This window comes from Protomyctophum parallelum, assembly GCF_964188405.1.
Source record: "Protomyctophum parallelum genome assembly, chromosome: 19".
NCBI classification, from domain to species: Eukaryota; Metazoa; Chordata; class Actinopteri; order Myctophiformes; family Myctophidae; genus Protomyctophum; species Protomyctophum parallelum.
Genome location: NC_139717.1, coordinates 42,306,819 through 42,321,151, shown reverse-complemented (window position 1 = coordinate 42,321,151; position 14,333 = coordinate 42,306,819). Strand labels below are relative to the sequence as shown.

The following is a 14,333-nucleotide window of genomic DNA, read 5'->3' as shown; positions in this document are numbered from 1 at the left end:
GGAGTAAATGTTTTTGAATGCTATTCTTCTCAGGTGTTAATATATCGAGTTATAAACAAGCTACCTGCAACCAAATAATTTGACATTTTTTTGCAGACAGCCAGACACATTTTCAGATCCTTGATTGACGCGCCGAAAACAGTTTGGAGACTGGCTTGTTGCCGGTGCACCAACACCAGCACGTAACCCAAGTATATAAATCAGGCATTACACAGACAAACTGGCTGAAACGTGACGGCTAATGCGTGCACAGTAATCATACTGGTACCTAATTTGGCAAACTTGGTGTAGCCCTTCCATGAGATAATGCCGTGTGAAAGCAGTGTACTCCATTGTTTTCAATGCAACAGTGGAGTAGACTCTAATGAGTGTAGAGGGAGTGGTTCTCAAACTTTTCTTTTTTTTAAAAACCCATTCTGACCGGGCACCCATTTTGGTGTTGGCATCATGTTATGCTTTAGCTATTGAAAAATAGCAGATCTACAAGCTCATATCGCTTGTAGGTCTGCTATTTTTGAAAAATCGAAGACACTTTTAGAATCTGATCTCAGGTCAGAATGGGTTAATAATGAAACTGTCAGGATGTAATAAGACATTTTTAGAATCTGATCTCAGGTCAGAATGGGTCAAGGACAACCATAACTCTGAGTGTGTACAAAGTTACAGACCTGTAAGGGTCCATTTGGAACACCCCTGAAGGAACCCACTTTGAGAACCACTGGCATAGAGAGTGCATTATGTCTGGCACATTTCAAGTGGTAATTTTATAAATTATTATTAGCCGCTGGAACAAAAAAATAAATGGCACTCGGAGTTGTAAATTTAACATTAGGAAAAGCGCTGTTAACCTTAAATGTACATGGTGATGAAAAAAATGCAGGTATCTATACATTATTGTTTTCATAAAACATCATTTTTACACCCGTCTTTGTATTTCTTTGGGAGTACTTTTTCTTAAAAAAAAAAAAAAAAAAAAGTTCATTTAGTACAAACTTTAGCATTTTTGTGCTTTGTTGTCAAAATAAAACAGTTATTGGCTGCTAATTACATATCTACAAGGGTGAAAGTCAACAGAAACTATTTACATATAGACGTCTTCATGTTCAAGTCCATTCCTTTTGCTTGACTGACCACATGATGTGCAGGCATATGTTCCGACATACCAAGAGTCCGACACCCTACCCAAACACTAACCGGCAACGCCACGGGTGATTTGTAACCGGCAACGCATGTAGGGAGCCACGGTGTTGTCATGGACTAATGACTGATGATGGACTTTTGGTATGTCGGATAAACGACCACATGATGTGTGGGGGGAAGTTCATCATGACGACACTATAGCAGAGCCACCGTGACCTGCTCTCCGTACGTGACGTGGCTCTCGGACGTCATGGTCACCAGCTCATGAGGTTGAGAGAGGACCACCACAGTGTCTGCTGAACCTGGACAGAAACGGACAGACGGACGCCGTGATCAGAGAGAGGAGATGTTACTTTAACCCATTCTGACCTGAGATCAGATTCATACGAGGTTTCCACTGGACACACACTGGTCTGATGAACCCATTCTGACCTGAGATCAGATTCTAGAAATGTCAGTCGCTCTTCGATTTTTCAAAAATAGCAGACCTACAAGCTCGTATCGCGCCACTCGGTGGCGCGATATGAGCTTGTAGATCTGCTATTTTTCAATAGCTAAAGCATAACATGATGCCAACACCAAAATGGGTGCCCGTTCAGAATGGGTTAAAAAAAAAACATGAAATGTATCCATCTATAAATGCCTAGTCTGTACGGCTAAATGCGCGTAACTCGAGAACCGTTCACCCCATCGACTTCAAATTCGACACACATGTTCCACCGATATCCACACCCCCCACAGGGAATGCAGTGGTCGGTGTCGAGTCGGTCGGAACCCACAAAAGGCCTCTCTGCCAGGGCTCTGGAAAGGGCCCCATGCTCCATATATGGAGCTGGCCTGTTCTGACATCACAACACTCCATATTTGGGCATGCCTGACACAGAACTCCATACAGGAATAAAGGGACAACGAGAGACAGATACAGAAATCTCCATATATGGGCATAAAAGGGACACAGACAAGATGGGTGTTACGGGTACTCTTGACACCGGTACAACGGGTATTGCATAGCTGGGTGGGGCATGGATCTCCAACTTCCACCGTTACCGACACGGCGCTCTACAGCCGGGGACCGGTCTAATAACCCATTCTGACCTGAGATCAGATTCATACGAGGTTTCCGCCGGACACACACTGGTCCTGATGAACCCATTCTGACCTGAGAACAGATTCTAAAAATGTCAGTCGCTCTTCGATTTTTCAAAAATAGCAGACCTACAAGCTCGTATCGCGCCACTCGGTGGCGCGATATGAGCTTGTAGATCTGCTATTTTTAAATAGCTAAAGCATAACATGATGCTGACACCAAAATGGGTGCCCGGTCAGAATGGGATAATCCATGAATTAAAAATAGACCTTTAAAGAAAATAGCAGCTAACAGCTATTAAATTGGGTTGGGTTAAGACACCACATTTCTCTTTCTAGTCTCGAGCTAAAAAGGGGTTTTTGCTGCGCTAAACATCAAAGGTGTCTGTGACGGGGGGGATCGGGGGGTTAATGGCTCGTCGGAAAAACAACCTCGCCGAGGTTGAACTACGACAGCGAGGTCCTCCTTTCAGACGTCCCATTCATTCCTGGCTGGCTGAAGGGAAATGTTAACGGTGTTTGACAGACACTTGTCACATTGCGAGGAATGTGTCGCTACAGTCGTCCTTGGGTTTTCTGCAAGCTTGGCGGCCGGCTCTGCCACTCGGCTCTAATGGGGAATGCTGACAAGTCATTTTAGGGAATCTGAAGGACAAAATGGAGGAACTTTTCCAAGTTTAAATGGGTACTACTACTACCTCCAGCCAGCCGTGGTACTTCTGCTAGTATTTGCGTTTTTTCACAAGCTGCTCGTTCAATCTTAACCCATTCTGACCGGGCACCCATTTTGGTGTCGGCATCATGTCATGCTTTAGCTATTTAAAAATAGCAGACCTACAAGCTCATATCGTGCCACCGAGTGGCGCGATACGAGCTTGTAGGTCTGCTATTTTTGAAAAATCGAAGAGCGACTGACATTTTTAGAATCTGATCTCAGGTCAGAATGGGTTCATCAGACCAGTGTGTGTCCGGCGGAAACCTCGTATGAATCTGATCTCAGGTCAGAATGGGTTAACTAGTCAAGACAGGCCGAAACCTACAGTAGAGCCTGAGTTATACTTTGCTGCACATCCGCTGGTGATCTACAAAAAAATGCATTTTATGCTTTATGTAAAGCACATTGGATTGCCATTATGAAATATGCTATACAAAAGTAATTCAATTGTATTTTAAAGATTTTTTGGGGCTTTTTTGCCGTTATTGATAGATCACAGTAGGTAGACAGGAAACGGGCAGAGATTGGGGAATATACGCAGGTTCGGGACTCGAACCCGCGACCCACTTTTGGATTACCAGCCAAGGTGCCTGGACCGCTAAGCCGGCCCAGGCCTTTAAACCATTCTGACCTGAGATCAGATTCATACGAGGTTTCCGCTGGACACACACTGTTCTGATTAACCCATTCTGACCTGAGATCAGATTCTAAAAAATGTCAGTCGTTCTTCGATTTTTCAAAAAATAGCAGACCTACAAGCTCGTAGCGCGCCACTCGGTGGCGCGCTATGAGCTTGTAGATCTGCTATTTTTAAATAGCTAAAGCATAACATGATGCTAACACCAAAATGGGAGCCCGGTCAGAATGGGTTAAATTGTATTTTAAAACCAGGAAAGCACACTTGTCATTTTAGATTTTTGCATTGGCTATTCAAAAAAATAGCAGATATACAAGCTTGTAGATATACGGCTTCTATTTTTGAACAATTTTGAAAAATCTTGTGCGAGAACGATCCGATTTAAATTAGAAAGCATTACTAGAATAGGCCTCGGGTATGAATGGGTTAAAGAAATTAGGTTACATAGTCATCCGTGCATGTATGACATGACTGTTGATGAGGTGGGATGCCATCCATGTCACGCCAGGTATGATGAGCTGTGACTGCAGTTAGATCAGCATCCCCCTCTGTGCCAACATCATGTGACCCTACGCCTACCTTGAGCTCTCAGCATGGCATGATGAAGGTTCATGGGTTCCCCTGACGTCGTCGTCATGGTGACCATGGTGTCACCCGTCTCCCCATCAGCCTCCAGCAAGCTGCTGTGGGTCAGAGCCTCTCCTGTCAATCACACACACACACACACACACACACACCGCTGCCTTCAATTATGTGCCGATAAAACAGCACCGACAGTGACACTTGGGGAACAGGTAGGTGGATTTAGGGATTTCTAGAGCCATTTTAAACTGCCATAGTGGGGCCCACACTCCACATAAGTATACATTATTATTAAGCAACCTATTAAAGCCGCATTGCGACATGTTGCTAGTTTGTACATCAGCTATGTCAAGTCAGTGAATAGATTTGGTGGTGTAAATATATTTGGTGGTGGGGAAAAGGGAGGAGACCATGCATTCCCCCAGGGAGTTTGTGTTGTGCACTTGCGTTGACAAAACAATACATTTAGTTGACAATTATGGCTGAATTTTCACTTTTCTTTGCCAGGAGAAGCGAGGACTTGGCTCTAGATTTCCCCATGATCAGCACAGCCCGGAAACATGGACAACAGTACAATAATAATTCTCTTTTTTTTTAATCCAATGGCACAAAGGCTTCAAATACAATGTGCAATTTTATACAACCATGATTCACCGTTCGCCGAGCTCTAAATGCTGCACAGATCAGATGTTCTCTACAGCAAAATCTAACAATTATGACAAGGAAACCATCATAATAATACGGTTGAGTTGCTTTACTCAAAACAGTATTGAAACCGGTTCAAATTTGGAACCGGTTTCAATACTCATTTTCCACACAAGTCGTGCACCCTACTTTGAGAACTACTGGTACTGGTCTAGACCGACAAGCTAAACACACACGCGCATCCTCACCTCTCCTTCCCCACGCTAACGCATGTCTCTCCACATAATCACTTATCTCGTTTCTCATCTTAACCCATTCTGACCGGGCACCCATTTTGGTGTTGGCATCATGTTATGCTTTAGCTATTGAAAAATAGCAGATCTACAAGCTCATATCGCGCCACCGAGTGGCGCGATACGAGCTTGTAGGTCTGCTATTTTTTGAAAAATCGAAGAACGACTGACATTTTTAGAATCTGATCTCAGGTCAGAATGGGTTCATCAGACCAGTGTGTGTCCAGCGGAAACCTCGTATGAATCTGATCTCAGGTCAGAATGGGTTAAAATAAAAAACAACCTATTTACTGATACACACGCCGGTACAGAAAGCAGTGGAATACGGCAGCAGCTCGAGGGCCCTTTTCATTTGAAATGTTTCACACAACTAACCCTGCCCGTGGGAACAGGCTGCCATTAGACCTCGTCTGGAGTCTCGGAGTGCCAGAGGAAAGGTCACTCAGGCGCCAGGCTCCTCTAGTCTACACGCAAAGCATAACATTTAGCGGGGGTCTGGCAAAGTGATGAAGAAGCTGTGACTTTTCTCCACACAGCCCCGACTACACAAAATGTTCTGCCCGGCATGTTGGATTACTGGTCAGTATGAAAAGCAGTTGCTTGTCATCACAATGCTAGGTTAGTGTGAAGAAGGCTTTCAAAATCACACAGTTGTTGGATAGGTCGCTTAGCCTGGAAACCGGACGAATCTGCCACAGGATATTAAACAAATGCCCTGGGCAGAGATTGGTCTGGCACTCCTCAGTTTGAATTACATTTCACTCACCCCAGAGTTGTGGTTGACGAATCAGAGCCCACTATTCAAAGTGACACGTTGGAATCTGTTTGTAACTGCCCCTCGTAAATAAATATTCCACACCGAAGTTCCAGACTAATGTCTACGTAGTGATATTAGTCTGGCCATGCCAGGCTATTATGTCGCTATAGTTGCACTCTAGATATTTGCTAGTCCTAGTTGCTAATGGATACCACCCTGAGTCAAACCACGTCCACATTGCAGGTGTGTGTGTGTGTGTGACTGAGTCAGTTCTCTGGGACTTGGCAAGTTCACCGTTCTGCCTCTGCATTAAAAAGATAATCCTCCCTCCCTTTTTATTTTTTCTGTTCTTTGGTTGCCCCACTTTGTGTACTGTGTTGCTGTTCTGTGTCAGCCGATTTTACTGTAAAAAAATAAGTGTACAAAATAAAATTCTATAATATCACAAAAAGAATAAAAGATGATCCTATATTAATCATCTCGTCCCATTGTTGCTTCCAAATCCAATATAGGACAGCATTGTTAATTTAGGCAATAATAACTAACAAATCATTAGTGGGACATTAGAGTGAGACTGGGATTAGAACCAAGAATAAATTATAACTATGTCCCATTACCAAAATGATCCGCCACAGCTACCGTATTCAAAACTATATGAAAAGAGAAAACGCTTTGTTCTAAAACTGAACATGAGGAATTTTGTCAAGTGACTGCAGGAGAAATGAATGAGCTCAAGACAAGCGTAATGAGGGGTATCTTGTTATTGCTCATATACACTTGAGACAGATTCAAAAAGAAATATGTCTGCTGTGCAGCCACAGTCACAGATGGCTTTTCAAACCTGTAGGGCTTGTGCGGAATCTGAGCCAAATATGTAAAAAAAATGAAAGTGCTATAGAAATCATCATTTAACCCATTCTGACCGGGCACCCATTTTGGTGTCAGCATCATGTTATGCTTTAGCTATTTAAAAATAGCAGATCTACAAGCTCATATCGCGCCACCGAGTGGCGCGATACGAGCTTGTAGGTCTGCTATTTTTGAAAAATCGAAGAGCGACTGACATTTTTAGAATCTGATCTCGGGTCAGAATGGGTTAAAGAACAGAACATCATGAACAATTCATGCTGCAGTCTTTGATGTCACAGACCATGAAACAGCATCTGTACTTGGGCTGCGTACAGCTAATGTCCAACACTGCCTCTGTGTGTGTGACGTGCAGCAAGATTCGTGAGTTGCTGTGATAGGAGAAGGATATCAAATGGAACCACCCTGTGTGTGTGTGAGTGAGTGAGTGAGTGAGTGTGTGTGTGTGTGCGTGTGTGTGTGTGTGTGTGTGTGTGCGTGTGCGTGTCTGACCCGTTTCTCTGCCCTCACTGGTGAGTCCCTCCTCTCCGTGTCTCTTCCTCATGTGGACATTTCTGCTGCCAGACTGAGAGAAGGTCTTCCCACAGATCCCACACTGATGGGGCTTCTCACCTGATTACGCACGCACACACACACACACACACACACACACACACACACACACACACACACACACACACACACACACACACACACACACACACACACACACACACACACACACACACACACACACACACAGAACAGTATTTGGCAAGTTGTTTGGCTTTGCTTTTTGTCATGCCAGCTATTCTTAGGCCACTCATGGTCAGTTCATGCACATGGCCCAGGCTTCCGAATATCAGTATGGCGCACGGCCGCACGCGCACACACGCGCACACACACACATTACAAATCGTTGCCGCCAGACAGAAACCTCTTGTTTCCTAATTCTAACTTTTATGTTTATTTATTTATTTCATGCCCTACTATACAAGCTCAAAACGTTGTAGATCTGCTAGATTTGAGCTAGTGATGGCATCACTGGATGGTGGCGATGGGACGGTGGAAGAACTACAGACATCACTGGATGGTGGCGATGGGACGGTGGAAGAACTACAGACATCACTGGATGGTGGCGATGGGATGGTGGGAGAACTACAGACATCACTGGATGGTGGCGATGGGACGGTGGGAGAACTACAGACATCACTGGATGGTGGCGATGGGACGGTGGGAGAACTACAGACATCACTGGATGGTGGCGATGGGACGGTGGAAGAACTACAGACATCACTGGATGGTGGCGATGGGACGGTGGAAGAACTACAGACAAGAGTATCAACCGCATGTGGGTCCTGTCCATTATGCGTCTGTATGTGTCTGCAGCTACTGTATGTATGAGGATCTCCCAATGGCTGAGCAGCAAGCGGCTGCCAATATGGAGAACGCAGTGTATTTTTTTTATAGAGCACACTTTGTAGTATTCATTGTTTTTAGTAGGGTTGTCCCGATCCGATTACATGATTGGAAATCAGGGCCCGATCACGTACATCGATAGTATCAATATTATATATTATATTAGACTGGATATTGTACTATTGTAATATGGCATAAGTGTTCTATATAAATATAAATATCGGAGCTGGAAAAATCGGTATCGGCAGATACTCAAATGATCGGATCCTGTAGCTGATGTTTCTTTTGTACTGTATGTACTTAATACAATAAATCATGAGTATTCCTTTAACCCATTCTGACCTGAGATCAGATTCATACGAGGTTTCCACTGGACACACACTGGTCTGATGAACCCATTCTGACCTGAGATCAGATTCTAAAAATGTCAGTCGTTCTTCGATTTTTTTCAAAAATAGCAGACCTACAAGCTCATATCGCGCCACTCGGTGGCGCGATATGAGCTTGTAGATCTGCTATTTTTCAATAGCTAAAGCACGACATGATGCCAACACCAAAATGGGTGCCCGGTCAGAATGGGTTAATACAATAAATCATGAGTATTCCTTTAACTCTAAAACGTAAGACCTCATCCTTACATACACAGTGCACTTGGAGAGTTATGACTAACAAACAGCACGTAGCCACATTTCAGGCTGGCTTTCTTCCCCCCCCCCCCCCCCCCCGACACATATTCAATTGTCATCCTCAAATGTGAGGCCTGCCAATGTGAGAGGGCTCCTCAGCCCTCCTTGGCTTATTAAGGAAAGTGTGTCCCACACTCACCAGAATGTACGAGCATGTGCTTTCGTAGACTAGAGTATTCTGCAAATGATCGCCCACAACCATCTGCTTCACACAGAAAAGGCTTTTCTCCTGGAACCACACACACACACACACACACACACACACACACACACACACACAAACACACAGACACACACACAGTTTTATTATAGAGTATATACACACCCAGCAGACACATATTACACAGTAGCGAGTACGCTGTCTGGCTGACAGTTATATCGCCAGTTACGTGACGCTGGTTGGCCATGCCACAGATTACTCGGATGTGTATTCTGCCCTTGCTGGAGGAAAGTGTCGTGTGGTACTGTGCACCGTCTGAGGCTCTGACTGACCTGTGTGCGTACGTTTGTGGTTCTTCAGGTTTCCGGCGGTGGTGAACCTCTTGCCGCAGTTCTTCTCCTTGCAGATGTAGGGCTTCTCGCCGTTGTGGGTCCTCATGTGAACCTGCAGCCTCTGCAGCACGTAGAAGCTCTTCCCACAGCCCTCTGCCCCGCACCGGAACGTGCGGTCGTTCCTTCAGTGAAACCCCAAAGCAAACGACAAGCACGCGTATAATGAAACAAGAGACTTACTCAGGAGCTCATGGATGAAAGCAAAATAAAATCTCACGGCTGAAAATGTCTGTATGACCAAATCCTAATGTGTAATTTGGGAAACGGTGTGAAAGGAGCACTTGGAGCTGTTGACACAACATGTAAAATTATGTTTTACCGTTCTACATACTGCCAACCAGGTGAAGAAATCACAGATTGAGGCTTTAACATTTGCTTTTATGTGAAATATCTTAGACTAATAAGATTTTATGGAATATGCTTCTGAACATTTTGCTTTAAAATACAAGACATATGACCACAAACGAAACATAGGGGATAAAACAAGAGACAAAACAAAACAGTGAACAGAACAAAGGGAAACAAAACAAAACAGACCCTCATAACTATCCACCCGCCCTCGCCCTCCCATGCCCCGGGGGAAACAGAATAAGTTACTGTGCTTGAGATTCATGCATTAAAGTAATTAAAATTAAATGCTAGCAATAATGGAAGCAGTGTAACGAAAACAAAAAAAAACAAATTAATTTCATTTTCAAATGTATACATACATACATACTGTACATATCTACGTCTACATACATACACAGGTCCGAGCACACATACATGCACGTACACATATACGCATACTCACAGTAGAGGGGGGGATATTGGAATTAGTTCCTACTTAAATTGTGGTCAAGGAATTAATGTATGTGAGGAATGGGTCCCAGGTTCTGTAGAAGTTATTCAATGAACCTCTAACCGTGTATTTGATTTTTTCCAAATGGAGAAAGGATGACAAATCTTTTAGCCATGATGACACATCAGGAGGATTAGGGCTCTTCCAGTGGAGCAATATACGACGCCTGGCTATAAGGGAGGAAAGAGCAACCACATCGGCCTGGAATCTATTAAATCTGCTTCCTACAGGGGACACACCAAAGATAGCTATAGAAGGACAGGGTGGTACAGAGAATCCCATGACCAGACTGAGTGTATCAAAAAAGGATTTCCAAAAAGAGGCAAGCTTTGAACAGGAATAAAAAGTGTGTGTGTGTGGTTTGCAGGGGAATGAAGGCACCTGGACTCCACTAGGGTATTCTCAGGTAACCTGGGGAAGGGTATAAAATGGGTGCTTGCAAAGTTGCGTATTTGAAAAGATCTGAAAAAACTATTTTGGTTATTCAATTTGGTGGCAAGTTCTCAGAGAGAGATGAATAACCCATCTCTGTATAGATCCCTAAAAGAGATAAGGCCCTTCTCCTTCCACTTACTATATGTTGAGTCCAAAGAGGAGGATGGAAACAAATGGTTTTTGCAAGGACTGACGGGGATTTTAACTCGAAGTGTTGTCTAAACTGATTCCAAATTTTCAATGAAGAGAGAACTACTGGGTTGTTGGGTATACTGGGAATAGCGTGTTGGTAGGAGGGCAAAAAGTAATGCTGGAAGAGAGGATGTGCAGGATTTAGCTTCCATATCACACCAGATATCGACAGTGGCACCATTTCTTCATCATAAAAATATTTGATGCCCAATAATAAAAAAGCATGTTAGGTGAGGCAAGTCCACCATCTTGTTTAGGTCTTTGGAGAGTGGTTTTTGTGATTCTAGGGGACTTATTGGCCCACATAAATGATGATAGGATTTTATCAAGTGAATAAAAAAAAGATTTGGGCAAAAAAAGGGGGAGGGTTTGAAAAAGAAAAAGGAGGCGTGGCAGTATGTTCATTTTAATTGTTTCAATGAGGCCCACCAGTGAGAGAGGAAGCTTATTCCACCTTTGAAGATCTAATTTAACTTTTTCAATTAGTGTTGTGTAATTCTCAAATGCTCTATTCTTAACCCATTCTGACCTGAGATCAGATTCATACGAGGTTTCCGTCGGACACACACTGGTCCTGATGAACCCATTCTGACCTGAGATCAGATTCTAAAAATGTCAGTCGCTCTTCGATTTTTCAAAAATAGCAGACCTACAAGCTCGTATCGCGCCACTCGGTGGCGCGATATGAGCTTGTAGATCTGCTATTTTTAAATAGCTAAAGCATAACATGATGCCGACACCAAAATGGGTGCCCGGTCAGAATGGGTTAAATGAATAACCGAAAATAGCCTATTTTCAAGTTCGCAATGCCGTCTCAATTGTAGATCGGCTATTTTCACTGCGCAACATGCTTGCATAGAAAACATGCTGGCTTCTGTGGATTCCAAATGACTTAAATCAGTCGTCGTGTCTGAGAACTTAAATTAATGCTTATGCAGAACTTTGCCTTCATAAAGGCTTATTTACTGCAGCTTACCACACTATCAGTCAGGCTGACCGCAAATAGATCTTTCCAAAACTGATACAATAAACAAGATCACAGCTCCCTGCATTGCATTAAGCAGCTTTGATGCAGTTTTCTGTTGCCCCGGCAAGCTGCTGCGACCACAAGTAAATCAAAGAATGTGCAAACAGTCTTACTGCCAAAAAACCAACTTGCCTGTTAATGATTCTACACAGTCGATTCAATCCTCCTTGTTTATGTTTGATACATTTCGATATCGGGAGATTAAATCCAAGTTAATATAGTGATGCGCTTTCATTTTATTGTTTTTAAATTGGGGTTAGTTGCGGTCGATTCAGTAGTCAAAGTAGATATGGCAGCTAGAGAAATGATATCACACAAGAGAATCAGGCAAACAAGGAGAGTATAAAAGGAGATAGGTATGCGAGATGAATTAGATAAAAAAGTAAAAATGTCAACGTGTGTGTGTGTTTTGATTATTATTAAGCAATTGCATTATGGTGTGTAGTAGTCTTATTACATCATGTCAGTACAATGGAAAAGGCATATCTGCCTAAGTCAAAGAGACGACGAAGTTCTGAGGGCATATGAAATTGAATAAGGCAAGGTGAATGAGCTGTGTTAGGAGAGTAGAGTTGGGCAGAATAAATGAAAGAAGATAAAATATGACTTAGGATATTACTACATGCACAAGTCAAAGAGATGACTTGGGCAGATAGCGTTTTCCCTTCTTTTCAGAAAACCTTGAAGTATGACTTGGGCAATTATGCTATGAGGCCAACGATTATGAGACCAGCGATTATGCAGTATCTTTCCTGCATAGTAATAAGCAGTAGTAGCTGACTTTGGAAAATGTGTTTTGAAAAGAAAAGAAAAAGGTTTGCTCAACTCCTATAGCTGCTTATGTGACTACGGTGTTTATACCCAAGACAATCTTGTGACTCCTAATGAAACTAACTTCGTTATTAGTCTGCTTTGGGCTCTGGTCCTTAGGGCTGGGCCATACAACTTCAAATCAATATCAGGATTATTTCAAACTCCATTAACCCATTCTGAACGGGCACCCATTTTGGTGTCAGCATCATGTTATGCTTTAGCTATTTAAAAATATCAGATCTACAAGCTCATATCGCGCCACCGAGTGGCGCGATACGAGCTTGTAGTTCTGCTATTTTTGAAAAATCGAAGAGCGACTGACATTTTTAGAATCTGATCTCAGGGCAGAATGGGTTCATCAGACCAGTGTGTGTCCGGCGGAAACCTCGTGTGAATCTGATCTCAGGTCAGGATGGGTTAAGATTAATGAACGATTCTAACAACTAATAAAGTGAAGAAAAGAAAAAGTAAAGTAGCAAAAAATCTGCTTCTCAATTATATTCTGCTATTTAATTCATCTACATAAAAGTCGGTTAGTGGTTCTAAATAAATTTGATATATATTTTAGGTTAACTTAAAATTCCCAACCCTGCCGAAACTAACTTTGTAATAATAAGCATGTTATGTGCTCCAGGCAGTCCCTCGTCTTACCTGTGAGTTTTTAGGTGGTATTTGAGGTGAGCGGGCCAGGTGAACGTCCTGCAACAACCCTCGAAGGAGCAGCGAAGGATCTGCTTGGCCAGTGGGCGGCTCACCCGAGACAACAGCTCGCGCTGCTTCTCCCCGTCCTGCGTGAAGCTGTGTGTGTGGTCGCCTGGGCCAGCCGGAGGAGAGAGAGAGAGAGAGAGAGAGAGACACAGATAGAGAACGGAGGAGAGAGTAGGTCTGTCACAATTATTACGTCATCGTAATCAAAAACCGCGGATCTACAAGCTTACAACGAGTCACTTCGTTGTAAGTTTGTAGATCAGCCATTTACGCTATTTGAAAGTACTAGAGCGGTGCCCATTGGTGCCTCTACAGCGGCGCCCGTTGGGCACTGGCCTACTCGGAACGATGCATGTTGGGAAATGAATGCCCCACAAATATCTGGGTATTGAAAACCTCAAGGGATGCAACTGTGACATATATACCGTGCGACACTACTGAAGGGCTATAGACCATTTGCAGGCCGCGGCCATGTTTCCGTCAGAGTTTGGAAGCACTCATTTTTAACCCATTCTGACCCGAGATCAGATTCATACGAGGTTTTCCACTGGACACACACTGGTCTGATTAACCCATTCTGACCTGAGATCAGATTCTAAAAATGTCAGTCGTTCTTCGATTTTTCAAAAATAGCAGACCTACAAGCTCGTATCGCGCCACTCGGTGGCGCGATATGAGCTTGTAGATCTGCTATTTTTAAATAGCTAAAGCATAACATGATGCTGACACCAAAATGGGTGCCCGGTCAGAATGGCTTAATAAAGCAATGTCCTGCTGCGTCTTATTATGTGCCAATTCAAAACAGGTGGTACACGGGGCAGTTGAGTGATATCTAACGAGCACTTCCAAACTACAGCACTTATAAAAAATAACCACCTGCAAGTACACAAAGTAGCTCATAACATGTATACAGTGGATTTTTATGAAACAAACACATTGAGGAATGAAAGAGAATAATT

General features: G+C 43.3%; 2 protein-coding genes across 4 annotated transcripts in view; one reads left to right on the top strand and one right to left on the bottom strand.

Annotated features, from left to right (window-relative positions):
• Positions 1–13,985, top strand: part of LOC310877170 (methylmalonate-semialdehyde/malonate-semialdehyde dehydrogenase [acylating], mitochondrial-like) — a 110,103-nt gene extending 96,118 nt beyond the window's left edge. The window contains exon 13 of the mRNA XM_083790911.1: positions 13,914–13,985. The gene's annotated coding sequence lies outside the window, so the exon portion shown is untranslated. The remainder of the gene's footprint in view (positions 1–13,913) is intronic.
• znf410 (zinc finger protein 410) overlaps positions 279–14,333 on the bottom strand; it is a 28,480-nt gene continuing 14,425 nt past the window's right edge. For all 3 annotated transcript variants that reach the window (XM_083790913.1, XM_083790915.1, XM_083790914.1), the window contains exons 7-13: positions 13,318–13,480; positions 9,299–9,480; positions 8,946–9,035; positions 7,215–7,334; positions 4,158–4,280; positions 635–1,442; positions 279–385 (exon numbers count right to left, since the gene is read on the bottom strand). In XM_083790913.1, the coding sequence (XP_083647039.1) occupies positions 1,336–1,442; positions 4,158–4,280; positions 7,215–7,334; positions 8,946–9,035; positions 9,299–9,480; positions 13,318–13,480 (785 nt within the window). In that variant the 3' untranslated portion in view covers positions 279–385; positions 635–1,335. The remainder of the gene's footprint in view (positions 386–634; positions 1,443–4,157; positions 4,281–7,214; positions 7,335–8,945; positions 9,036–9,298; positions 9,481–13,317; positions 13,481–14,333) is intronic.